Raw genomic sequence first — 26150 nt, 5'->3', positions numbered from 1 at the left:
TCTGTAAAATAAACCACGTTTGACTAGGAGAACAGGAGATCAACACAAAAGACTACAGATACAGACATAAAACATTCAGAGAAGTACAAATTCGACTGATCAAATATTTCTCCCCAGATTGATTTGTCCTGAAAACACATACACCACAATGTACACTGGCTTTAAAGTGAATACATTAAGGACAAAAAAAAGGCATGGGAGGGGATTTTTTTAATAGGCACAAAATGCAAAGATGCAGATTAGAAAGCAGACTACTACTGTTAACTAGTCAATTGTATTGTAAGTTGCTGCATTTGATGGGTTAGCTGCTAGTGTGATGTCTTCAATATTACAAGTCCTTTAGAAATCAGTTCACTTGACTGTGTCTAAAAATACGCTTTGTTTAGAAAGAAAACTTTTGTTCTAGCTATATAATAGCTCACTGGGATCAAACACTGTGAATACAAAGTGATATGGTTGCTATTATTATTTTTTAACATGTAAGGAGTGTGTTATTTTTATTTTAGTCAGCAGGTGGCTACTGATATTTGTTTTCCACCAGGAAGAGAAGAAAACTTTGCTGCTAGGTAAAACGGATGCATCTATGTGGTTTCTTTTATAAGGTGATCTCATTTATTGCTATCTCTAGAGTAAAATCCACTCAATTTCCTGACAATCTAATGTTGCAGTTTCCAGCAAACTGGGGATTTTTAAGCTGCAAATAACTGAGGTCTATTTGAAAATAGCTTTATACACAATAGTTAGAAATTCTTCTTAGTTATTTCGCTTTTTTGGAAGAGTCCAGTTTATTTTCAGAAATAAAATATTACAGTCTACCATTGCTAATATTTTCTCAGACACACGAGTTACCAAAGTACCAGCAGCATTATTTGAAGAGCTAAAAATCACAGCCAATAAGCTCCTCTCAATTTTGTAAAAAATAGACTTGGTCTGAATGTAGTAATTATATCTTTTTTTTTTTCCCAAAAGGAAATTAGTTAAATTTTAGACTACTATTATTCAACATGTAGTTTAATTTTGTAAAATATAATAATTTTTTTTTGTCCATTCGTGAACTTCAACTGTTTTGCAACAGAGTATGTTGAGGATATGGTTATTCTGTAAATATTACTTCAATGCCATAGTTAATAATATTATTTATTACTTTCTGTAACATATTTACTTTTCTTCACTACTTCACTACATCTGAAGAAAATAAAAACAGAAGACAGTGTTTATATTACCTCATCATCTTGATCTGACTCTGTTTCCTTTTGGTCCAAAGATGCATTGCAGAGACAAGGAATATTATAATGGACAGCAGGGAAAAGAATATCAGGATATGAAAAGGACCAAATTGGGAGCACAAAATGCAGGCTGATTTATAATGCAAAGCAAATCCAAAATGCCAACACACACACAAAAAAATCTTACATCCAATGCAAATCATTGTGTGACATTACTGAAAGCATAAACCTATGACTTGCAGGCTGAAGCATGAGCTGTAAACAGAATCATAAAAATTATAGGAACTTGACACCACAGTAACAAGAGACTCTAAAAGCGTTCTACATACAGAAAACCAATAAAACAAATTTAAAAAGCCTTTATCATATTCCAAAGCATTCTCATGACCAGCATTTCTTAAAGTTTCTTTAGCAGAAAAAAGACAAACTAAAAAAGCAAAAATAAAATCAAACCAACCCTAACACAGATGTTTGTTTCCCAACAAATACCTTTTTTTGTGCTGGCAAAGTGATATTCAAGTTGCAAACAGCTGTTTGTGGCAGTCCTTTTGTAGTCTTTGGTTCTTTCAAAAATGATAATCGTCCACAGGGTTCCTGGCTGGTGTCTCTTACCTAGAGAAGAAATTACAGTATAGTTGAGTAATATGCAGTAATTTAGATAGCTAGAGGAGGCTTCTGGAGGGTTTTTCAGAGTTTCCTTCCACAGGAAACTATCTAATGGGTCAAGACCAATATTACTGAGGTGGGACTCAGCCTCCTCTCTCAGCAGGATAAATGGTGGTACCATGAAACTCTCTGATGGGAAAAAAGTTCCTGCAATCCATGTAAGAAGGGACACTGGGTGAGTCCAAACAGATAGCAATATCCCAGTATAAAACTGAGAGGTATTTTCAGCTCACCTTCATTTTTTTCTGCAATGTTCTGCACTTATGCTCAAAACTTATGTGCTTAAAAACTTCTTTTGCACAAAAGCTATGATAACACAAAGGAAACTGAGCATCCGTTCATGGTAATTTAGAGGAGACCAGTCTGTATGCACTTTTTGTAGCCTGTTCTGCTGTACAGTCTGTTATCAAACATATCACCTTTTCTTAGTCCCTGGGACACAGCGATCTAATCCTGATATTCTGCTATTCGTGAACAGAAGTTCATGAATCCTTGTCATGGGTTTTCTGGTCCCAGCTTTGTCAGCAACTCTTTTGTGGCTTCATGCAAAGCACTCTCCACACTATTCACATATTAAACAATGACACTTACATCCTCAGGGCAAATTAGTTCTATTTAGCTGAAAAAGCATTATCACAAGCAAAAAAACACCTCAGCAGAATTAGCTGGCTTGTTTTGCTTTTACCTTGATAGAGAATGGCAGTCTATTTTCTTTGAAAGCATAAAAATTAAAAACAAGCTGCTGTCCTCCTTTAGTCAAAGGGGCCAGGTTTCCATAGCAATCAACGTAAATAGGTTTTCCTTCCAGAACCTATCAAAGTAATAAAATGAAAATCAATAAAACCTCGTTTCATAATATATCCGCACAAGTAAGTATAGCATGATTCCCCCACTACAGTTCCTGAGTTTAGCATAAATCTCCATTCAGATTAAATTCAGTGACAAACTAGAAAATCACTGTGCATTATGGCAAGGCATTTTGAGTGCCAGCAGTTTGGGAAACTGTGCTATGTGAGTGGCTTTTCTGAAGTAAGAATATCTAGATTTCCTTCAAGAAACTATGTCTTGGTGCCTATTCACCATAAACCAGCCCTAGTTCTGACTGTGTGTCTGTGAGGCCATCGAGAAATAATTCCAGGTCAGCTTTCTGAAAAACCCAAGGTTACTTGACAACAGCAGGTACAAACCCCACCAAAGGCTAGCCTGGGGCATCCATCTGGAGATAGCTCTTCACATTCCCCCCTCCCTTGTCCTTTTTTGACATCACCTCAAGAAGCTTTTTGAAACAGCATTGCTGCAAACCTTTATTTAACTGGGCTCACAGTGACTTTTATAGAACTTACTGCCATTTGGAAAACACACTGTCTGTTTACAAGGAGGAAGCCAGCTGTAAGAAATATACCTCAATGTCTTTGCTTCTTGCAACTTCTTCAAAATTCTCTTGTTGCTCCAAAGTTTTGTCCACTTTGTCATCAGTCATGCAGAAGCAACGCAAATTGGATTCCACAGGGTCATTCATTTTGGCAAATATAACAAACTTTGCCATGTAAGGAACGCATATTAATTCTCTATAAAGCTGTGTTGCCAGCCCAACAGTCTCTAGTACTTGATGGCAGTCTGCAAGCCAAAATCTGAACACGAAAAAGAACTGTTAAATCAGCTTTTCATTATGCTCAAACATTGCTCAAGCCTTTAAAAATAAACCAAAAAGAACTCTACTAATTCCATACAATTAATTTAAAACCTTGTGTGGTTTTTGTACATTATATTTTTGTGAAAGTAATTTTACATAATCTTCGACTAAAAAGCCAAAGAGCAGCAACTTTTACATTTTAATGTACATTTTCCAAATTCTCCAATGTATGTAATGTAAATAACTCCAAATTCTTTTATTGAATGTCCATTTTCAACTTCCCTATTCTGCTGCTGTTTCCAGAAAAACAAACCCCTGTGTGGCACTGCCACCTTTGTTTAGAGAAACAGCATGTGTGATTGCCAGGAGACTCACCCCCTAGCAGAAAAGGCCAGGACAAAGATTCATGTGCAACCTCAAATATGTAGTATGCTGATACACGTGACAAAGAAGCATCTGGTCCATTACTGCTTCATCAGTCTTGCAGAAGACTTATAGAAAGCCAAACAACAACAACAACAACAACACAACACCATCAACACAACAAAAAAAAAGCACCCTCACAATAATGCACACTGTTAACCAACAGTAACTACTCCCTGGGTGCATTTCACAAGCTCTGCCACCATACCTGGCTGAAACATTGGTTGTGAATGAGACACAGTCATTTGAAAACGTCAGCGGAGTGGTGCCTGTGATGTCCTCCCACTGTGCAGGTGAAGTACCTCCTACGTAAATATAAATCATGGAGATTTTCTTTTAAAAGTCAAGCACAGGCTACACAGGAATATTTCTATCTTAAGTTATTTTGCTTCACACAGCAAAAAACAACTTAGATAATGTTTTCCAAGAGCTGAGCTACATGTTATATATGTGTTATGTCATATGTTACATACCAGGAAATGATGCTGATGTAAGCAAGATACATACCTATAGTCTATAGGGAAACTTCTCTTGGTATCAGCTAGGCCAGAATGACTTCTGCAGGTACGCCAGAACTACTTCTGCATACTACTTTTATTAACAACTACATTTAATAGTCAAGGCTGAAGTTCTTTGTACTAGCTAAATATAAAATAGTATTTAATATCTGTTGGCAGGAGTTCTTTTACAATAGCATGAGATGAGACTAAAAGCCCAGGGAATCAGTGGGAGCCTTCCAGATGACCTCAGCCGGCTTTTCTGAGAAGTGATCTGAAATCTACTGGACCGAGCACATCAGCCTCCCTAACTGGAAAGAACGAGTTGTACAGCTACTTGAGTGAGCACAGAGGCACTGCTGTCACTGAAACCTTTTGCAAAGAGAATGATTTTATCTAACCTGTAATGCTACATAGAAGTCGAAGGCTGGGCGTCGTGTCTCCTTTGTACCCATTGGTTACACCTTCTCCTGATGGAGGTGGCACAGGAATTGTCATGGTTATTGGCTTATGAAATTTTCTTCTTCTTGGCTCCACAGTGACGATGGGACTGAAAGTCGCTTTATTTCCAAGGACTTTTTTAACAATCTCCTCTGGAACTGGTTGAGCCTGTCAACACAGGGAAAATATTTTAAACTAGTGCTACAAATTGGCTGTAGATATGCACAACTGTTTTTGAAAAGGTAGCTCAATTTTCCTTTAATTTTCTATAAAATTTTGTTTTTTTCCTAGGGAGCTTTCTCCTATACCTCCCTTGTGTGATTATTAGTGCAATTCATGCCTTAGTATTTTTCTCCACAATCCACTTATGATTTCCTAATAGCTAACTTGCTGAGCAAAGCTATAAATCTCAGAAGGTTGCCTGTAGTGTTTGCTGAGAGGTTTTCTGAGGTTGCCTGTTTTTAATTTACAGTGATGGGTAACATAAAATAAAATTTCAAAATGCAAGATGAGCCCTACTTTGTTAGCAGAGTATTGAGAAGTGAGGACTAGACATGCTGTCTCAGATGCTGAACAATTCTCACGTCTGCCAGGCATGAACCCATGCTCCTAAGGAACACTTTGTACTCCTGATTTACCTCTGTCCCCAGTGCTTCCTAGGTCATTCCATTATTGATTACTATTTGCTTGGGTCAAATTCAAACAGAGTGCAAATAGTTGCTGTAAGCAGCGGCTGAGATATAAGCAATTTTCAGACTTTCTACCTCAGTTTTGTGCTTCTGGAGATTCCCTAACTTTTTATAGGGGTAAAGAAAGAAGAAAGAATAAGCAGTATGGAAAGTAAAACTATGTAATTTTAACAGTTTTTGTCATGCAAGACTTGAACTCGAAAATGATAGGCATCTCATGGGAAACCCTCGTTTTGCATGTACTTTTTTTTTTTTTTAAATAATTTTGAAGTCCTTGTTTCAATCGGGCTGAACTGTGACTTGCTGTATTATTCAAACTACACACTGTACCGATAGAGTATGCAGCTACTTTGCAATCTCAGCAGCGACCACACTGCATATAGAGATGCATTTCCTTCACACTAGATAGCTCTGGAAAAGCAGCTGTATAACTATAATAGCAGAGCTTCCAGTTTCTCAAGTTCAGTTGCCTTTATGTGAAATATTGTTAGTGGATGAAAAATGTTCCAGAGTGAATTCCAAGCACTGGAATCCTGATTCCAGTATCCTGATTTCAGCATCCTGATTTCAGCACCCAGATTCCAGCATCCTGATTTCATGAACCCATCAGACCTCTCAAGTTATTAAGTAATTTTAAGTGATAATTAGCAGAACCCAATGAAAAGATACATCCTTCAGAGTATTTCTCCACTTTCTGTGCAGTTTGTTCATGGAAAGTTATGGAAAGCTATTTGCTCTTCCCAGATTCTACCCATCACCAGGAACACCAGTGTCCTAAGCTACAACAGATGTATATAGGGGTCTTTGACCCAGAAACAGCTGGCAAACAGCTGCATAAGCTCCATCCCAAATGCACTACTATGTCCACTGACACCAGCCACAAGCTGCTACTTGGCCACAGGAGACTGGACTGCACAGTGTCTGTGCAACTCATAGAAGACTATCACTGCAGCTTGCTGTGGCTCCAAACCTCTGCCTTTTCTCTCTGTTTTTCAGAGGCTACGTGATACTCAAGGTGAGCTGGGTTTTTGCCACAGGGTGGAGGACTGTGCTTTGCCTGCACCAGGAGAGCACTGAGATGCAGAGCATGTGCCTGGGCAGCCACACACCAGTTCAGAGCTCATGTGTGAGCCGCTGCTAGGGACTAGGGAGCAGCAGGCTTCTTAGCTGTAAGCTTTGTGTATTAAGACCAACCACACAGGTTATGTCCTTACCTGGAGCCCCACGCGGATTCTTTTGGTTAGAGCACCCTCAGGGAAGGACGCCTGGACACGCGGCACTGTTGTGCTGCTCAGCACCCCTCCCTCCGGGCCGATTTGGTTACTCTCCTGCTTGATTCGTGAGACCACTGCGAAGTACTGAGGGAAATCCTTTGTGACAATCCTGCAGATACGCTTCTTCTCTAGCTCCTCAACACTGTCCAGCTCTGGTGGGAGAAGACAGTTAAAAATACCTGACATTACCTGTCCAGGTTCAGACCAGACACATCTGGAATGTGTAAAGTTTTTAGTCTGCCTTAAAATACTTTTAAACATTTTTTTTTTTAATTTACTACAGGAAAAAAAAGAAACAAAACAAGACAAAAAATTACACTATTAATCATTAAGCTTTGGTTTGCGCAGTGAACTTTTGCTGAAATCATGACTCTGAGTGCCAGCAGCATCAGACACGGATCTGCCAGGGCACTGAGGCACTGGCACGTGACATTCTGCAGCAGCAGCTGCCATAGGATGGCAGGTCTGTCACTGGAACCCACCGAGATGTGGAAGAGGTAGTCAAGCTTCTTTCCTCTCTCATGTAAATCTGGAAGCACTAAGTGCATTGATCTTTCTGAGCACACCTTCAGAAGATGTATATTTCCAGTCCCCTCCCTCACACAGCTCAGGCATGCAGAGAAAATCACTGTCAGTTCATGGACTAACTTTACACCAGGTGTCCAAACCAGAGCTTGCCCAGCTAAAGCACTTGAGAAAGTTATCTCCCAAAGTGGCATCCACATATTCCTGACCAGACACTGAGGGCTGTAGTAGACTGTGGATGTGACAGAGCTGTCTGCCAGCACTTCCTGTGAAACCACAGTGAGGATCCCTTCCCAAATAAGGCTTCCAGTCATGCAGGTATATGCCCCAAAATAACTGCATTGTGCTCCTCAGTTCCCAGAGATACTTAATGAGTTCTCAGAAACACCTGGAACACAAACAGGTCAACAAAAATTTGCATGCTCTGCCACATTCCCAGCATGTGGGGTCACCAGGACTCAGAAAGAGATATGGAGGATCCACCTGTATTAAGTAAATTCTGTGTACATGTATGCACTGAGGAAAACTGTTGTGTTACAAGAACAACTAACCATGCAACTGTATGTATGCGTATATATATGCACTAATGAAATCCCTGGGATATAAACACTGTTCACAAATGGAGACAATTATGTGACTACCAGGCATTTCTCCTGTAATTTTCTTGCATTTTGCATTTTTAGCTATTGTAATTGGGTTTTACTCCAGCACTCCATAAGCCCCCACTCTTATTTTCATCCTTTAAAAAGCACCACATTTCTAAAGGAGAAAGTTTATTCTCAAAAAGATTATACTTCTACCAGATGCAGCAAGAGAAAGCAAGAGGACCAAAAATGGTACCGCAACAACAGACACTTGTACAAGTCTGTGTGTGGCTGAGACATTTTCCTCCACGGAGCACGTAAGCTCAATTACAGCTCCAAAAGAATTAGAATTTATGTTTGGTAAAATGTCAGTTTTCCATTTAAAACCTTCAGCAGCTAATTTGGATTAATTGCACAGTGTTGCTGTGGATCATAAGAAGCTACCAGAAAATGATAATTTCTTATCATAACGTCAGCTTCCATTTATTTTGACTCAGAGATGATATCTGAAGCCCTCTAATGAATTAGGTATTCTGCCTGCAGCGTCTGGAAGCAATGGCTTGTGCTGGAGACAAACTGGATCTTTAAATTCCCAGGCAGGTATAATCTTGACTGGTAAATCCTGTGTACTCTAGTGTTTGTCACTAGAGACAAACCCACTGTAAAACGCTCACAGAGCTGAAGGATAATCAAAATTCTCCTAAAGTAGAAAATCAAGTGTTTTATGTAAGAACTTTTCAAAATCCTTTGAGTGTGGCAGGCACTCTCCTTTAGAGGAGGAAGGTGCACAGATGAGAGTGGCAGAACAACAGCCAGGCATGGAGAGGAGTTGGACTACATATATGGACATTATGTTGAGTAATATGTATGTAAGCTTCTATGTGAAGTTGCCCTCTAACAAAAACAAAAGACCCACAAAAAACACAGAAGATGAGCAATCTTAAACCACCTCTCTGGATGCACAAGGAATGCAGTGTTAGCATGACAGAAGTAATGAAACAGGGAAAACTTGTCTTGGGAGAGGTCACGTTTCCTGAACACACCTTATGCATTTCACAGCAAGAACAAGCATCACTATTTTCCTCAACTGCTGACACTTCATTCCTATGTAATGCATTACAATTAAAAACCTCAAAGCTTTTGTTTGTTTTTAAATCATAGAGAAGTATGCTTTACACCTTAATTTACAGGTAGGAATGGCAAAGCAGAGAAGCAAAGTAGAGAGGTTAATGGCAGAATTGGGAAGTCTCCCAGTGTCACTGTCCAAGATTGTACTAATAGTCCAAAGAACACCTATTGCCGTTGAGTTTTGGTATGTCAAGAGAAAGGTATTACACATACTCCTTGCACAGGTCTTCCCCTGCCTCCAAAGTATATGGTACACTTATTGTAAGGCGGCTGGAGGGAGTGAGTAGCCAGAGATGAGACGGAGAGAAGGAAAGAAGGGAGGAAAGGAAGATCACTCTTTACCCTCCCTCTAGCCCATGCCATATGAGTGTTATGTTATGGTTCCTGGACAGGAGGGAAGAAACCCAGCCACATTCTCCAAGGTCAGAGGTGGACCTCACGTAGGCTAGCTCAGGTCAAGAAATACAATCACACCAGTTTTGTCAGGTGAGCGCCAGCTGTGGATCAACTTCATCTCATATCTGATACCTTTCATTTTTACTTTCAAATAAAGTAACACAGAGCAAGTGACTTTTACCTGGAAATGGTACTAGAGAAGACACAGAACACCTGGCTGTTCCATGAGCTCCAAGGTGTCTCTGTGTGATCTGGGATCTTATTTCCCTTGCCAGGGCCTTAGAAGGAGTTTTGCTAGCTCTGAAAAAGCAAAGCTCACCTGTATTTAGCAGACTGAACAGCTCTCTGAGTTTTGCAACCTTCCTACATTTCTGACTAGCTAGAGCAGAGCTGACCTTGTCTCTGTGCAGAGACTGAAAGACGGGACAAGCATAGGACACCAGTTTCCCCAGTAAACAGACATGCCCATTAAGAAATTGCTGCAATAAAAGCAGGTCACACAGGAGGAGGTGCTCACATGCAAAAAATTACAGGAGATGGAGGGATGCAGAAAGGGGAAGGGCCAATAATAAAATGAGGGCATTGAGGCTTGCCTTAACAATGCTGGTAATGCCCCCTCCCAGCATCAGGGTTTTACATACATAACTAGGTGCTTCCAGTGCCACAGCTAGCAAGGAGGCCTCATCTTCAAATGAGGCAATGTCCCTTATGTGCTGCTTTGTCTGTTTTAGGACAGCCTCTTATCTTGCCGTTCACAACATGAGGTTTAACAGTGGTAGTTTAAAAACTTTTCTTGGAAGTGTGGCAAAATCACTGCAGAGTGATTTATGGTGGTATTTTAAACTTCAAGCATAAACAAGGTCATTCCGGTTTGATCTGTAGATTCAAAGAAGCATTTGTATAAAAACTCCCGCTTCCCATCTGAAACCACACACTGCAGCTGCCAGCATATTGTAGCCACAAATAATTACAATTCTTGTCTCATTCCATAGTTTGCAAATGACTGTCAAAACATTCGCTGCCCTGGTGTGTGCATTTGTGCCCATAATTTATCTACAGGTACAGAAAGGTACTTGTAAAAGGTGCAAGAATGTATAAAGCAAATGCAAGTTATACCTAAAAGGAGCCCTACTGAAAACGTAACCTATTTGTAAGACAGAGAGCTTTTCCTTTTTTTATATATGTAAAGACACACACACATGTATTTCACTTGACTTAATTTTAAATAAATGTAATATGGTCAAAAGCTGTGAACTAGTACTCTTGTATTTGGAATCAAACCCTTCCTATTCCTAAAAAAAACCCACATATTCCCTGTATTCCATCAGCCCTATATTTACCCAGCACCATCTTTCAAATAAAATTAATTTAAGCAGAAGCCTGATGGCAACAAAGGAACAGGCTCTTTGCATCATGGTTAACTATTCTTCCATGGTAATAAAAGCAAAGTTCTGCTATTATTTAATCCTGCATTTAATACCCTGAAGTACTTCCTTCTGGTCTGGGTTATTTTGAGTTTGAGACACATTTTTCCAGCAGATGGTGCTGCTTCAAGTAAAGAATAGGCAGGTTTTCAGCAGTCCCCATGTCAGGAGAAGAGCAAAGATGTCCTTCTTCATTGTCATCCCCAAAGGCTGAGCAGCACAGCAAAACAGGAAAAACAGAACAGAAGAGCAGACTGCACCTTTAAAACAGTCAGCATATTAAAGATTCAAGAATAAAAATCTGACCATCCTTCTACACAGACAGGAAGAACCAGTGAAACACAGCAGGTCTAACACAGAACGGACCAACTGCTTTTAATAGGAAAATGGCCATTCCTGCAGCATGGAAACAGTCATGGAATCATCTAGCATTTAGGGATGATTGCACAGACGAATTTTGTTGCAAAGAGATTAAACTTCTAAGAATGACTGAGCATCTAGATGTTGCTTTTTCTTTCAGTCAAGATTGCTTCTGCCTCCAGAGTTCATACCTGGAATCAAACTTCTTAAAGCCACGGCTTCTGAGAGCCAAAATATTGCTTCAAAGCCAGGTCTAATTGTGGCATATTGCAACAAACCAGTAAAAGCTCAGATAAAAAATGCTTTTAATTCTACACATTTATATTTTATATTATCACTTGGAAGACTTTTTGAAACAGAAAAGGTGTCATCTGTATGGAACAGAATTTTGTCAAGGCCCTTGTACTATTTTAATGAAGGTTTTGTTTTCCTAACTAGAGAATAATTAAAGTAAAATGAACTGAACAAATGATCAACACAATGCTCCGGGTGTGACTGTAATATTTTTTCTCCTTTCTCTCACATAAATGATCGCCTGGGTTCATAAATGACATTTTTGTGGCTTGGCATTTAAGGTGCTAAATATTTTCACTCTAAGGCAATAGCTCAGTATCCATCACACTTTCTGTGATTCACGAGCTGCACTTCTGCCCACTAACCTCAAACAGCAGCTCCCCAGAAGGGAAGAGCCACCTGAAATCCTCAACAATTGTACCCTGGCTCCAAACTGTGAAGCTTACTATTTTAGGCTTTAAGTACAGAGGGCTGCATGCCCACCGCTCAAATTGTTCTTATTTATTGAGCCCTCTTTCTCTGCAAGATGTGAATTTATCCATACAGCACCCCTGGGGAGTGCCTCCGTTATCAATGCAAGTTGCAGCATTCCAGAACAGGGTTTTGTGCCTAGATTTCCTATCCCCAAATTGATCTAAGCTCAGTTTAAAAAGCACAAAAAGCAAATAATAAGCAAGTTGCTTTTCAGTTCTGACTACCTCATCATGGACAAGGCACAGATATTTCACCCAAGTGCCAAATCATTATTTTCTGTTTCATATGCTAGTGCACAGAGAAGCAGGGGGTGGTGGTGAGATTTTTTCTTTCAGAAAGGCTAAAACTACACCTTCAATCCCAGTGCAATTCTTACCCAAGCAATACCATCCTGGGCCACACTTGCTCTTTTGCCTGCTCCACTGCTTTTAGGTACCTTTCTGTGATAAGGTTTATTATATTTTTCCAAACCCACTGACCCTACATATTCAGTGTTTCTGCCGTAGTGCTTGATTGGTTCTATTATATTTATTTCCAAATAAATAGCTACCATCATGTAACAAACAGAACTTTGCACTTGCTCTGTATTTTTACAGGCTCAGGTGCAGCTCAGTTACTTCAAAGTGACAATACTACAACAGCTCATCCTGCAAATCCCATTCCCAGATGACCAGATCAGTAAAAATGCTAATCTCATTGCCCAGGGAACCCCTCACAACAGCACTATTTTCCCTTCTATATCCTCAAAGTTTGTCTTCTACTGTTGCTGCCCTCTTCAAACAAGGAAGATCAAAGACAGAGCCTGCTCACAGATACACCTCATAGCTGCCATCCACAGCCTGATCATTTGCTTCAAACACTTTTGCTGATAATGAAAAAACTTTCCTGCAGCTTGTGGAAAGCTCACCACACCGTGACTTTCTGTAAAAGGTTACCCAGAGAAAATCCTGTGGGTAAACCCTTACAGAACACCCAAGTCCTACACACAGGCTATTTCATTCACACTCAGATGCAAAGAGCTAGAGCAATGGTTTATCAGCACAAGCACTGAAAAATACTTGCTAGGAAAAGAAAGTAGTGGTGGCACGGGCTCTCTGTGGCCCCAGCCTGGCTTTGCTCACAACATGTCCGCAGGGACCATCTGTCACAGCATCTTCTGATGAATTGAGTACAGCTGAGTCCTCTCATCTTAAGGGACTCTCACATAAACAGCAACATCCACACAAAACAAGGGAGCCTGACTTCCCAGACGGGCATCGAGAAGCAAGTTGTGTGTTTTGGGGAGGCAATCCCTTAGAAACAATACTGTTTCTAAGAATGAGCTATAGGATGAGGTCTGCATCTGTGGGAAAGTCAAATAGAACTGGTATTTACTTTTTACCCTTGGTTTGCAATGACCTTCACATGGCCCTGCCTGAGTAGCAGAAACACACTTACCTCCAGCTGGGATGTTATTCTCAACTCTGTGCTGTAAAGCAACCGTGCAACTTTGCTTAAACTTGGCACGACTTCAGACCAAAGCTTACCACTCTTTTCAGGATGTCTCCAGGCCACTGCTGAACAATTTTTCTTTACAATCCTTCCATTAGTTTAATATGTAACACACACTGTATTCCCCAAAGTCAGATATCCTCTGCACTGTTTTATTTTAGGTTGCTTTAGTCTGCTCATGTCAGCAAGCCTGCACAAAGATAAGGCTTGCTAAAACTTTGAGAAAATGTTTACCTTCATCCATGCCATTGAGTATTTCAGTTAAGTCTTCATGTTTGCTGTCATACTGGTGTTCCTTCCATGTTTCACCATTTTCACTTCGAAGCACGATTAATTCTCTTTCCTTTCCTCGCATTGATCCAAAATGTGGGATTTCCACTATGACAGGGCTAGAGAAAAAAGGAATCATATTATTTTTAAGTCACATATTTCCTCACCACCCTTAATTTTCCTATGGTTATTAAATCCTTAAGAAAACTACAGTCGTTTTAAATTGTAAGCACTGTTACAGTAAAAATGCTTTTAAAATTGCCAAAGCTGCACAATCCTTTATCATTTAAACTGTAGACTATATATAACTTAGAAACATTTGTATGTAGCTTATTTTTAATATAAATCTTTTGAAATAGCTACCTACATCAAGAAATGGCTACAAATTTTGCTGAAGACAATTCTCCCTGCACATATATCCTGGCCTGTGGGCAATCTAGCACATGCAGCACTGCTGACCTTTAATTGACATTACCATAGTCAAAAATTTGGATTTGGCTTAAGGAATTTAAAGTGGCCAAAGTTAGTTCAGAAATCGAATTTATGCAACAGCTATTGACTGCAGCAAGAATTGTGTGTGCCTGTAGATTTTAGGCTTCAAACCAAGTCCCAAACTTTTCAAAGCTCTCCCTGGCTCTCTGTTGATGCAGCTCCTGTGAAATACAATAGGTTGTTTCTCATTAGTTTCACTTTCTGGTTCTCATGCCCAAAATCACAGCTGCAACATCTGTAAACATCACTGGGGAATGTTTAGATCCTTACAGAATGGATTTTTCTGAGTTTAGCAACATCATGACCACATTTATATTAGTTACTGTCAAACATTTTGGGGAAAGGGAAGAGAACGGGAAGGTGGTTAATAATACACCTAAGTCAACAGACACTGTACCTTAAACAGAGGACTGCAAGTGCATTATTGAACAATTATTGTGAACAATCGACAGAAACCACCATTCACTTCATGTGCCATTCCTTAACAAAACAGACATTTTTGCCAAACACTTCACAGGCAAGATATGCATTTTCAAGTATGCTACGACAACTGACTGAAATCACGCAGTAAGTGAACAATTATGGATTATGCAGCTTTAAGACATTTAAATAGACAGTATCATTATTTTCCTACAGAGGTTGTAAAGGATTTCACCTCTTTGTAACAACTCAGTGAAAAGTTACACCACGTGATGGAGGAGTATGCAGCACTTCCACAGTACGGTGCACCAGCAAGGTGCTTGTCTGCAGTAAACTATCGATTACCTGAGTACGGAAATCACAACAGCCATCATGAGTAAAATATGAACTGGAGTCCAGTTTTCGTGTTACATACCAAGGGAGGAAAGTTATATAGTACTTTTCCCAGTTAATACGCATTTTAGATACTTTTAAGAACACCCAGGCTGTTATTCCAATCTCAAGTCCTTTAACGAGGAATAGAAATGTGGCTGCTGTCTCCCATTGTGTGCAGCAAGTAAATACCAAAAATTTGAATACATTGCTTGTTCAGATGTTTACTTTCTAGTTCAAAAGGAGTGTAAACTAAACACTAACACTGCAGTACAATCTTTGCAGGCTAATATTTCAGATACTGTCTCTGTAAATATTTAGAAACCACACAATTTTGTGCATGACATTTAACAAGAATACTCCGTGAGAAGGTATTAAACAGGTATTGAACACCAAACACTCACCAATATTTTGAAAACCTAATGCAATAAATTTCACAATATGGCTTGAAAACAACAGTCAAAAATGTACAGAAACATTCTTACATTTTAGACCATACACTGCAGCTCCTTTGGGTAGCATACTTGGCTTTGTAAGTCTATTTTAACAAGATGCCTCTCACGGTCTGAAAAGATTAATGTTTCTCCATTGTTAAAATAAGTTATTTTCTCAATGAGATTTTCTTAAATAATCTTTCATAAATAATAGACTTGATATGACCACATTTTACAATACTCTTCCCAAAACAGACTCACTCAAGGCCTGTAAATACCTTCTCTACCACAGGGCTGAACTTAAAGGACTGTCACCGTGTATTAAAATGTATTTGATGCAGTTGAAACACTTCAAATTTAAAAAATTACAGAAGCACAGAAGTTATGAAAGCAGAATGCTGGCAGTGAATTTTACATGCCTGTAAGCACAAGGTAGTAGCAGAGCTATATTAAATCAAGCCACTATGATTTTCTTTCAGTGACATAAATCAGCTGAAAGCTTCAGAAAACTAAATAAATAAATAAATAAATGGGAATAACAAAAAATTAGAAACAAAGAAAAACTGTAGACATTCTGTATCTTTTCCATACATATCCTACCCAATAAATTTTGTTCCTTGTGGACCAAGCTGCAGGATTCGGCTAACCATGCTCTCACCCTCATTTAGAGGGGGAGGAGTTTTAGGAAGATGCAGTTTACTGAATAACATCCATGCAGCAGGAAGAGAAATGAGAAGGGGAAATTAGGAACAAGCTGTCATTCCCGACAGAACCGGCAGTTTACACCAGGGTGCCACTCACGGTAATGAACAAAATTTATAATTAGGAAAAAAAGCCACATCATAGTGGATTGTTTCCCCTATTTTAAGCTTTAAAAAAGTCATTTCCTAGCATTTGCACTCCTTGACACTCTCCAGTAAGCACTCCACCCTCGCTCGCGGTGGCCTTGCTCACTGAGAGGGACTGAGGCAGCTCCCAGCAACTCGTGCATGGCTTCTGCACACACCGTGGCATAGGGAACAGAGTTCAATGTGGGTGACTTTAGGCCATGTTTCTGTGACAGTGACATTACTCTGGTACTCTATGAGCAGGAGGGTTATAACCTGTTCTGGGTTACAGGCTCAACTCCTCCTGACTTCAAAGAGAGGTTGCATAAGTAGCAGGGGACAGGATCTGGCCTTTTCATGGCTTTCCTTACCTTTGGCTTCACCCTACAACCATCACAGAGGCAAAGATCCCCTTAAAATACAAGGGTACTTTCAAGGTAGGAACGGTAATTTGGCATTTTTCACTATTTCCAAACAAGTAGCCTATCTTACATGGTCATATGAGGTAGAGTCAATGTTTAACTTCTTAGATCCACAGGATAAAGGAAACAAAAGATGCAACATGAGTGTAAACAGTGAAATTCATAAAACAACTCACCCTAGAAATTGTGCCCCTGCTGGCCCCATTTCTACAAGTCTACTTGCTAATCCTTCTCCTTCAACCATTGGTGGTGGGCTGGCCAGTTTATGCCTCTTCACCAGGCGGCAGGTGATGCGGGTCGGTGCAGTGCACTTGCGTGGTGGGATGATAATCCGCATTCCATGATGGCGACTACCCCTCATCGAGCCCCCGCGGGCGTCAACCATAAAACTAACCAGGAAACTGTTGGGAAAAGGAAACATGTCAATGAAAACAGTCAAAAAATAAGCAAGAAAAAAAAAACAGCAAAAAGTCAACTACCACAATCTTCAAAATATTATCGTAAAAGTCCTCCCAATCCCAGCTAAACTAAAAAGAACTTGAAGATTGTTTTAACACTTATACTTACGTGTTAACTACTGGTTAACAAGAGCAGGAATTTCTCAAGGTCTATCAACATATGGTGAAACAAACAGGTGCTACTGAGTAATTTGGATTAAAGAGCACACAAGTGTTATATTAGTAGTGACATACTGGAATTTAAAATCAGCCCTCTGTTACCGTTAGCTCTACTACCCATAAATGAGTAACTAGCCTCACATGCAGAAAAGAACCAGACAGTGTAGAAAAAGGAAAATCAAAACTGCTTATTGTTTTGGGGATCTCAGTCTTCAAAATCTCCCCACATTCTTCTCTGCAAACACTCCTGGTGGCTGGCAGAGCAAATGTGGGCACTGTGGGTGACAGTCCAAGCTATTAATTGCTTCTACTGATGGGGAATGAGTAATATCAGTAACTTTCTTTAGTATCAGTAAAAGTATGTATGTATGTACTTTAAGTAAAGTATATAGAAATCAGTAAAAGTATGTAACTTTCTTTAGGCTGCTAGCACTCTTGAGGAAATCATGTCATTACTCCTCTATGAAAATGACATTCTTTAGCAAAAAAGCTACATTAGAGAAAAAACACATTTTCCAATGCATAATTTTTCAATTAATAACAAAACAGTAAACAATTACATTTTTAAGTGGGAATTTATTTTTTTTATTTTTTATTGTTTAACAAGTGAATAATAATATTAACAAGAGTTACTGTTAATAACCATGGTTTATTTCACCTCTGAAATGATGAGAAGCTGTGTATGTGAAAAATTACTGTCCTTAAGAACAGTGACAGGGAAATAGAGCCTCCTTCCAGGACCAGCAACACACCTCACGTTCTTTCAAAACTCTGCTGCAAAAACTCCTTCCCATTTAAGTGGGTCAAAACATACAGGTTACTGCAGGGCTAAGCAGTTACTGAGGGACTCCTTCGGGGTTCAAAATACCTTCCCTTCTTTCTCTACCATAAGCTGAAGAGAGATTATAGTTTCAGATAGATGTGGTAATGGGCCAGCATCAATGGGGACATGAAGTTATGAATTGAGCCTTGGCGCCAATATTTTTTTGTTTGCTCCTTCTCTTTGGTATGCACTGACATAGCTGGCACATCTGCTGAAGAGTTTCATTATTTTCAAAGCTGCTGCAAAAACTTCCAGAACTTACGGACTAAATCTTCAGATGATTAAGAGGTGAATCCGTTCAATTTCCTGGCTCCCTACTGTAAACTGAACTTAGGGTAAGAGCCAATAATCCAGGGGGGGGTCGTGAAGATCCTTTAAAAAAAAAGATCCCAAGTGCTCTTAAATATGAATGTGAATTTATGTAAGACAGTTTCATTTGCTTTTGAGACCAGCGGGATACCAAAAGTACCAGCTGACATGCATTGGCCAGCCCTGCAGATAAGTTGCATTCGAAGTCCAGCCAACGTGGGTGGGAAAAATCTGCACAAAAGCAGGAGCATAATCAAAACTTTGAATTTAGTGCTCTGTAGGAGACAGGCAGATAGGGGATGTGAGCTGTAAAGCAAATAAAAAGTTGTCCAACTGTATTACAGGGAAAAAAAAAAAGCTATGCTGTTCTTCAAGTCAAATTAAAATATGTTAGTAGAGATGGGAAGGTAAAACGGGCCTCTGAGATGACCCTAACTCCAGTTTATCGTTCTTTGTGCCCTAGATACTTCACAAGACTGAAGCATGGAACAATATTGACCATATTTTACAGGAGTTTCCATACAAATAAATTGTATCTGCATTTCTCTCTTAGATAACACCATGCATACCACTGAACAAATCCAAAATGTTGCCACTAGGGTACCCCAATTCCAGGTAAGAGGAATTATGTTTCAGTGGAAGGGGATCTTTGCTGAATGGTTAACCACTTTCTACAAATATGAGATCTGTATCAAAGGCAGCATTCCTGATCTTTAAATTACAGCATAAGTAAGTTATGCTAATGTTAATATTTATAGATACAAGATCTTAGATGTCCTGCACACTTTGTTGAGTGGAACCTTTTCCATTCGCTACAAAGGGGCTGTAACAAGCAGAGACAACAGCTGTAGAGCCTGGACCTTTGGTTCTCTTTGCTCACTAAGTGCTATGAGCCTGTCAGCTTGTGTATGTTGCTTTTTTTTTTTCCTCCCTACGACTGCTCTATACAGTGGGTGGTGAATGTTGAGGGGATAAGACAGTTGCCTCTGAGCATGTTGAAAGGTGGGCCAATGTTGGTCTTCAGAGCTGGCAAGGAGCCAGCTTGTGACTAGCTGTGAAGGGAGTTCAAGACAATCTGTTAAAATTTACTATGAAGCCAGGTAAAATACTAAGTGGGGACTCACGGTCCTTGGTCACCACTGGGAAAATACTGAGAGGAATCTGTTACAGTTGTGCCTTGGCGTCCTCTTACAACTAACTGTATATGGTTTTGGTCTGCAGAGGAGACAGGGCCAACCCTGACTAGATGGAAGTGCACAGGGCAGCAGGGGCCTGGCTGGCTGGAGCATCCATCCCTTCAGGGCTGATGTGGCAGCAGCTCAGGGAGGCACATCTGCACGGTGCACTGCAGAGCTGCAGAGAGAGGCCTCCCAGGGAGCCTGGAAAATCTGGGCCTGGCCTGACGGCTCAGTATAAGGCAGTGTTTTGGAGAGCTGCCTATCGTGTACATGATTACTGGCATGTTATGCCAGCTCATAATTAATCAAAAAGGTTTTCATCTCATGCAAAAATGCCAGAGCTCCCACTCAGATAAGATGCCTCTGCATCCATACTATTTAAGTGATGCAAGTATGTAAGAGTAGATTTTCAAAAATCTAGGCACCTAAATCAACTGACTTAAATTAACCAAAAAGCAGTGGAAGTCAGAAGTAAGTATGCATGAAATTTGGGCCCAGAGTTCTCAGGAACATTTATGTTGTAGATTTCAAGGCTGTGCAGAGACAGCTACGCTGGGTTTGATGACAGGCACTTACACTGGTCCAGCCTTGGCAGCCTGGGGCTCAGCACTGCTAACACGCACTACTCACAGCAAGGGGAGCTTAGTCCTCCACACCAGCTCACTCCCCACCACAGGAACTAGCCTGTTTACAGCCAGCCTGGGTGTCTACACCACACTGCAGCCTCCAGTGAAGACAAAACCCTTAGCAGATCAGCCTTTATACACATTGATGCCACATAAAGGTAGTCATTGTCAACATAATATCGTTTCTTTCTTTGTTTAGTTTTCAAGTTAGTATTTTATTGTTTGAAACAGTAACAGTATTTCCAAACAATATTTCATGCACTTTCTATCACAAAGATTAGTAGCCTAAATTAATGCTGCAATGGAAACTACAATATGATCTCTAAAACACAATGCTAAATGCTGGTGAGCAATTTCTACTTGCATACATGGAAGGGATGAGGATGTGGGCGGATGCACTACGAACATCTACATACACTCTGACTGTGGGAAACAAGTTTAAAAAAACACAAAATGAGGATTCACGGAAAGCACAGAGTTATCACCTTGAATCATACTGGGGAAGTGGAGAGGAATAGCTGCAAAATAATTTAGAAAGCAAATGGGAAAAATTAATGTAAGATAATTAGAGGCAAGCAACAGAAAATATCAATAATAAGCGCAAAGGAAAAGTAACAATCAGAAAAATAACAAAAGCAACACATTTGAAGGCCAACTTTAGAAATGATTTGGCTTTTGCTTTGCATATTGTAAAATATGTCATATAAAATATGCTACCCATGGAAAAAAAAATAAAAATGAAGCATTCAATTTTACTAGTCAGCACAAGTCCGTAATTTCTCTGGGAAGTGCAGAAGTACATGGAACAGAGAAGAGCGCTTGTGATTTATTCAGGTCAAGAGAGAATTTATTGTAACAGAACTTCTTTAATTCCCAAAACATGGTTCACTGCACCATGGAAAATCAGTTCTTGTGCTTTCTTATAGTTTTATTTCCCAGAGTATAATGTATAAGATATGTATGGCAGGATGCCTGAAGGGAGTATCAATCATGGAATCATAGAATCCTTGCCATTCATGCCACTGCTTTCAAAAAAGTTCTGTGTGTACAGGAGGTTGGCGTAAACTACAATTAATTTCAAGTATGACACCTTGCAAGAGTGGATCAAGCATTTCTGAGTTTCTCAGTATGGGAGAGAATATGACACATTAGTTTCTTTCTTTGAGCTCAGGAAACCAAGGAGTTAAAAAAGGCAACATGAAGAGAGCACAGCCACATTTCAAGATGTACAAGGATGCTCACATCTGAAAGCTGAAGGCCACCTTGGTGATGGAGCTCTACCTTTCCAGAGGCCTCAAGATTCCTGACACATTTCAGTGCACTACTTATAATGGACCCTGTTCAAAGCATATCCTGGCAAAACAACTTATCTGAACTCAAAAACAAAACATGAAGCACCGTCTTGGCTTAAAAAAAAGAAAAACCAGAAGAATCAAAATTCCTGCCAAGTTTTCCTTCTTTCTTCCTCTTTCACTGATACATTCCTGGATATCCACACCCTGGCTCTCCAGAATTCCCCTTCTGCCTCAGATTAGAGATGGGAATAAATGTTGATGCTCTCTTCTGACAGTGAGTACAAGGGGAAAGAAGCAACCTGAGGGTATACACTGCGGAGGGGCTCCCCTGGCATGGCACACTGGGGGGCTTGGGGGGATGAGGAATGCAAAGAGCAGACCACGAGGACTGTTGACGGCTGGTGACCCTAGCTGCCACACCATTGCCTACAGCCACAGAACAGACAGGGAGAAGGCAAGGGGATAAAGCACCACCACCAAGCAGAAAAGGAGCTGCTTTTCAGAAAAGAGGAAAGTCATGATCCAATGCATATCAGATATGCCGAGCTACTGGAAGATGAGAAGGCAACATCTGTTGATTGCCCCTAGATGAAGATAATGAGGAAAATCAAACAGTATCATATTATAATAGGGAGCCACAATAGAAAGAAAATAAACAATGACTTTTTTCTGAGAAACGAACTGAGTCATCACAACATCATTTCTGATGGACTTTATCCATCAAAAGAAAAATGTGGTAGGTCAGAAAAGCTATACCTGGTGGCAGAATATTCTGGTGATCAGATTCTCTCCCTTACCACCTCCCCTGCAGCCCGCCAGTTTGCCCCACTGCTGCAGGTCTGCAGCCCTTCTCCTCGGGGCAGCAGCTAAGGCCATGGCTGCACTAGTGAGGACTGATGTATAAAGTGAACAGATCTGAAGTAGTTCATTCAAAAGATCCCATGTCCTTCAAAAGAACAAAGAGCCAAAATATACGTAACTTGTCAAATTAACTTATTTGACAGGGTAACTTACTCAGTGGATGTATGGAAGGTCTGTATTTTTATTTCAGTAAGCAAATGAAACAGCACAGTAAGTGTACAATCACCAGAGAAACTACTTCAAAAGAGTTACCATCTGTGCTTTACTGTCAAACTGAAAGAAAACTTCCACCAGGGATTTCACTGTGTTGTCCTGGGCGGAGTACTGAGATAACATCTTCGTTCATGGTTTCAGCACTGGACAGAAAGGGCTGATAATACTTTGAAAAAGAGGATCCAAATTAAAAGCTATCTTGCTAAAATGGAAAAGGGTTCTGAAACCAACAAGTTGAAAGGCAGTAAAGGCAAATGCAAACATAAGGAAGAAACCAAACACAAACTCAAAACATAGAAAAAATACTAAGACTGCAGAATTTCAGAAAGGAACTAAGAAACTCTAGCAAATCACAAACATCAGTTAACAGGAGCTATAGTTACCAAAATGATAATTCTCACTGCGGGATTTAGACTAGGTGTGTCATGTGTTAGATCAAGGAGGTAGTGGTCCTGCCCTACCTAGCCAGTACTGGTGCCATCTCTTTGGGAGTTTGGTGCCAAAACTGGCTTAGAAATAATCTAACATCAAAAAGGGGAGAAACCAGGAGACAGCAAGCAAGAATCTGGTGATATGTGCAAAGAACCACCTAGGAAAACCTGGAAAATTATACTTTACAAAAGAGAGAACCACACGTCTTGCAAAATAAAGACATTGCAAAGAGACAAGTAGGATATTATTCTCCATGACTATCATGGACACGACAAGAAATAGGCTTAAGTCACAGCAAAGAGATTTTAAGTTGAACATCAGGAAAAGGAATATTGCAGCAAAGGATAGCAAGCCACTGAAGCTGAGGGACTATAGACCCTCTTTTATTTTAAGTGACCATGAAGAAATTGAACGTATTTCAGGAATGGCTTGCTTACATTTTCTGCTGTTATAATGCAAGTGGATGGCCTACCGGCTCTCTGAGGTCCTTTGCTAACATACCCTTCTGTGCTAACCAACAGATTGCAGCTTTTCATTCCACAGCTCCTGATATTTCAACCCTAGCATTGACCATATGCAGTGTTTTATTAGATCAGAACCTACAAATCCAACATTTTTTAGTTCTATTCACTTCTATCAGGTGCTTAAACTTAACTGTGGCACTGTAGCTTTGGAGCTGTGAGATTCTCTGTGGAACTTGTGGACTTGCTTTGAACTGAAATCTTTTGGTATGTGCTGAACACATTTTCATTATAAGAATGGAATTAGTCAAAATTGAGAAGGATATGAAATTTATGTCCTGATCTTGAAAATTTTATAACAAATATTTATATTAGACAATCTCAGATGCAATGATTCCTTTCAGCTATGTATTTATTTGTAAATTTTAAAACACGCAATCCAAAATTACTCCTATTGCATTTAAATCAAGTGTATGTAGTACTTTCAAAAAGCACTGTAAGTGCAGTGATGACTTGTGAGTAAATAACTGAACTTGAACTACATATTTTGGAGAATAAACAGGAGTCTGGAGGTATACATAAAATAAGAAGTTAGAGCACCCTATTTTTTCCTGTATGAAAGAACAGAAAGCATAACATTCTCTCTAATTTTGTATTTCAAATAATTTAATACAATTCAAACAAAATGACCTTGTGACACTTAAAAGCAAAGCATAAGCAACAGAAAAAGCAAAACAAGACTATTAAAGAGAAGCCTGTAGGATTACAACGTTTTTGGCATTCAGAAAATTATGTGCAGAAGCAAGCTTCTGGTTTGATATGCAAGAATTTAGCCTGACTCCTGTTATTAAGCACCCTCATTGAAGTCAGTACAAATTTTGCCACTGGCTTCAACCAGAGCAGGAATAGGCATGTTATCAGCCATTACAGCAGGCTGTATTCTTCGGCTAACAATACATTTCCACATTTAAAGATAAAGGAAATCTGTTAAGTGACCTACCCAGAATGGATGGGACTTGAAACAAGGTTAACATTGTCCAAGGTGTCTGCAGCCCAGCTGTAGTGTCTGAGAGAATCAGAATCAAACTCCCTTTGAAATGTCAGGTGCTTTAAAAAAAGAAACACAACACTGAAATTCAAAATTAAGATGTAAAATGCTTGTCTTAAATATAAGCTCATTAATATAATTCCATTAAAATTCAATCTGTCCCCTTTCCACATAACAGTGCTGATATCCCAGGTGTTAAATTACTAGAAATCCCATAACAGGAATTTGGAATCCACAGAGAAATTAATCTTACACATCTTTATACTTTCAAACCTTCTTTTTGTCTGCTTTTGCCACTTCCTTCAGTTACAAGTGTGTCTCTCTCCAATCTTTATTTACATGTGAAAAGGTAGAGAAGATTATTACAATTTGTACTGCAATAATACACCATACAGACAGGCAGCATAACATTCCCACACAGAAAATGCCATTGGATCGACCCTTTAAAAGCGGAACTTAGATCTGTACAATCACCACCATGGACACTGTTCTGGAGTGCTGCTGTCCCTACTCACCTATATAAAAATAGTTTTAACCCTGTGAAGCACTGGCACAGCAGTGCTATAAATAAACTGCCCCATCTGACAGACATCAAGGCGCAATTTGTTTCTGACTGTTCCTGTGGACACGCGCACGCACATGCAGGCATCCTGTGTCCCACAACAAGGTCTCACGCTATACATCCTCTTATCTGGATAGCAAAGCCATTCTAGTCAAATATATACGGTTTTCCCCCTAGAAAATCAAACAGATTACATCTGTAAATACTGTACGGCCACATTTCCAGGGTAATATGAAAGCTTCTGAACCTTTTAAGGAAGCACCATGAGAAGTTACATCAATAAGACTAAGTCAAGATACTGTCATGCAATACTCACAGACCATCTTCAGCCAAGACAGTGTTAAAAAAAATATCCATGCTTCCTCTAGGCAGGTTATTTTTTGCTCACAGGTAAATGCATCTAGAGAGAGCAGTTATCTGCTTTTTTCCTCAAATACTGTGAAGATGAAAACCTCGTGGGCTGTTTTCAAATTAAATACCGTTCCACTCAAAACTGAGCCAAATGTACACTCTTTACACAGGGAAGTTTTATAACTTCCACCTTTTATTTTTTATTTTTTAATTTTACTGTATTATGTATTATTATGTACTGACTTGCAGAGGTACTGTAAATGAACTATTTGAAATGGAAATATCAGCATTAGTAGTAAATCTGAGAAAGCCAGTCATAAGCATACGAAAACACTTCTGTTCAGAAGCTTCCACAAGACAAGCAAGCAGACAGTGCCCTGGTGTTGGCCAGAGCATGCAACCTTCCTACATTACTCTGGGGTTCCAGAAAATTTCTCTTTAAACATTCCTTGCAATTCAAATGAGCATCTCAGGTTTACTTCCAAAACCCATCAATATTATCATTTTCTGCCCATCAGTAGTACTAGCTGCAGGGTACAACTTTGCTTTGTCATACGTAGCACACATTTTTTTGATACCTCCTTCTTTTGCTACTTTAACTCTTATGGGGAT

At 39.7% G+C, this 26150-nt stretch overlaps 1 protein-coding gene across 3 annotated transcripts in view; it reads right to left on the bottom strand.

The window, feature by feature from the left end:
- Window positions 1-26150, bottom strand: part of ANK3 (ankyrin 3) — a 144056-nt gene that overhangs the window by 39766 nt on the left and 78140 nt on the right. For 2 of the 3 annotated variants that reach the window (XM_035538064.2, XM_035538074.2), the window contains exons 4-12: window positions 24578-24684; window positions 16939-17163; window positions 13760-13914; window positions 6790-7001; window positions 4847-5054; window positions 4157-4253; window positions 3295-3523; window positions 2578-2703; window positions 1716-1838 (exon numbers count right to left, since the gene is read on the bottom strand). In XM_035538064.2, coding sequence (XP_035393957.1) covers window positions 1716-1838; window positions 2578-2703; window positions 3295-3523; window positions 4157-4253; window positions 4847-5054; window positions 6790-7001; window positions 13760-13914; window positions 16939-17163; window positions 24578-24684 — 1482 coding nt within the window. Of the gene's footprint in view, window positions 1-1223; window positions 1251-1715; window positions 1839-2577; window positions 2704-3294; window positions 3524-4156; window positions 4254-4846; window positions 5055-6789; window positions 7002-13759; window positions 13915-16938; window positions 17164-24577; window positions 24685-26150 lie in introns of all 3 variants that reach the window. The other variant, XM_050711894.1, reaches the window with a different exon arrangement.

The sequence above is a fragment of the Cygnus atratus genome, chromosome 7 (assembly GCF_013377495.2).
Source record: "Cygnus atratus isolate AKBS03 ecotype Queensland, Australia chromosome 7, CAtr_DNAZoo_HiC_assembly, whole genome shotgun sequence".
NCBI classification, from domain to species: Eukaryota; Metazoa; Chordata; class Aves; order Anseriformes; family Anatidae; genus Cygnus; species Cygnus atratus.
Note: the sequence above shows the minus strand (reverse complement) of the source record. Positions and strands in the feature narration are given on the sequence as shown.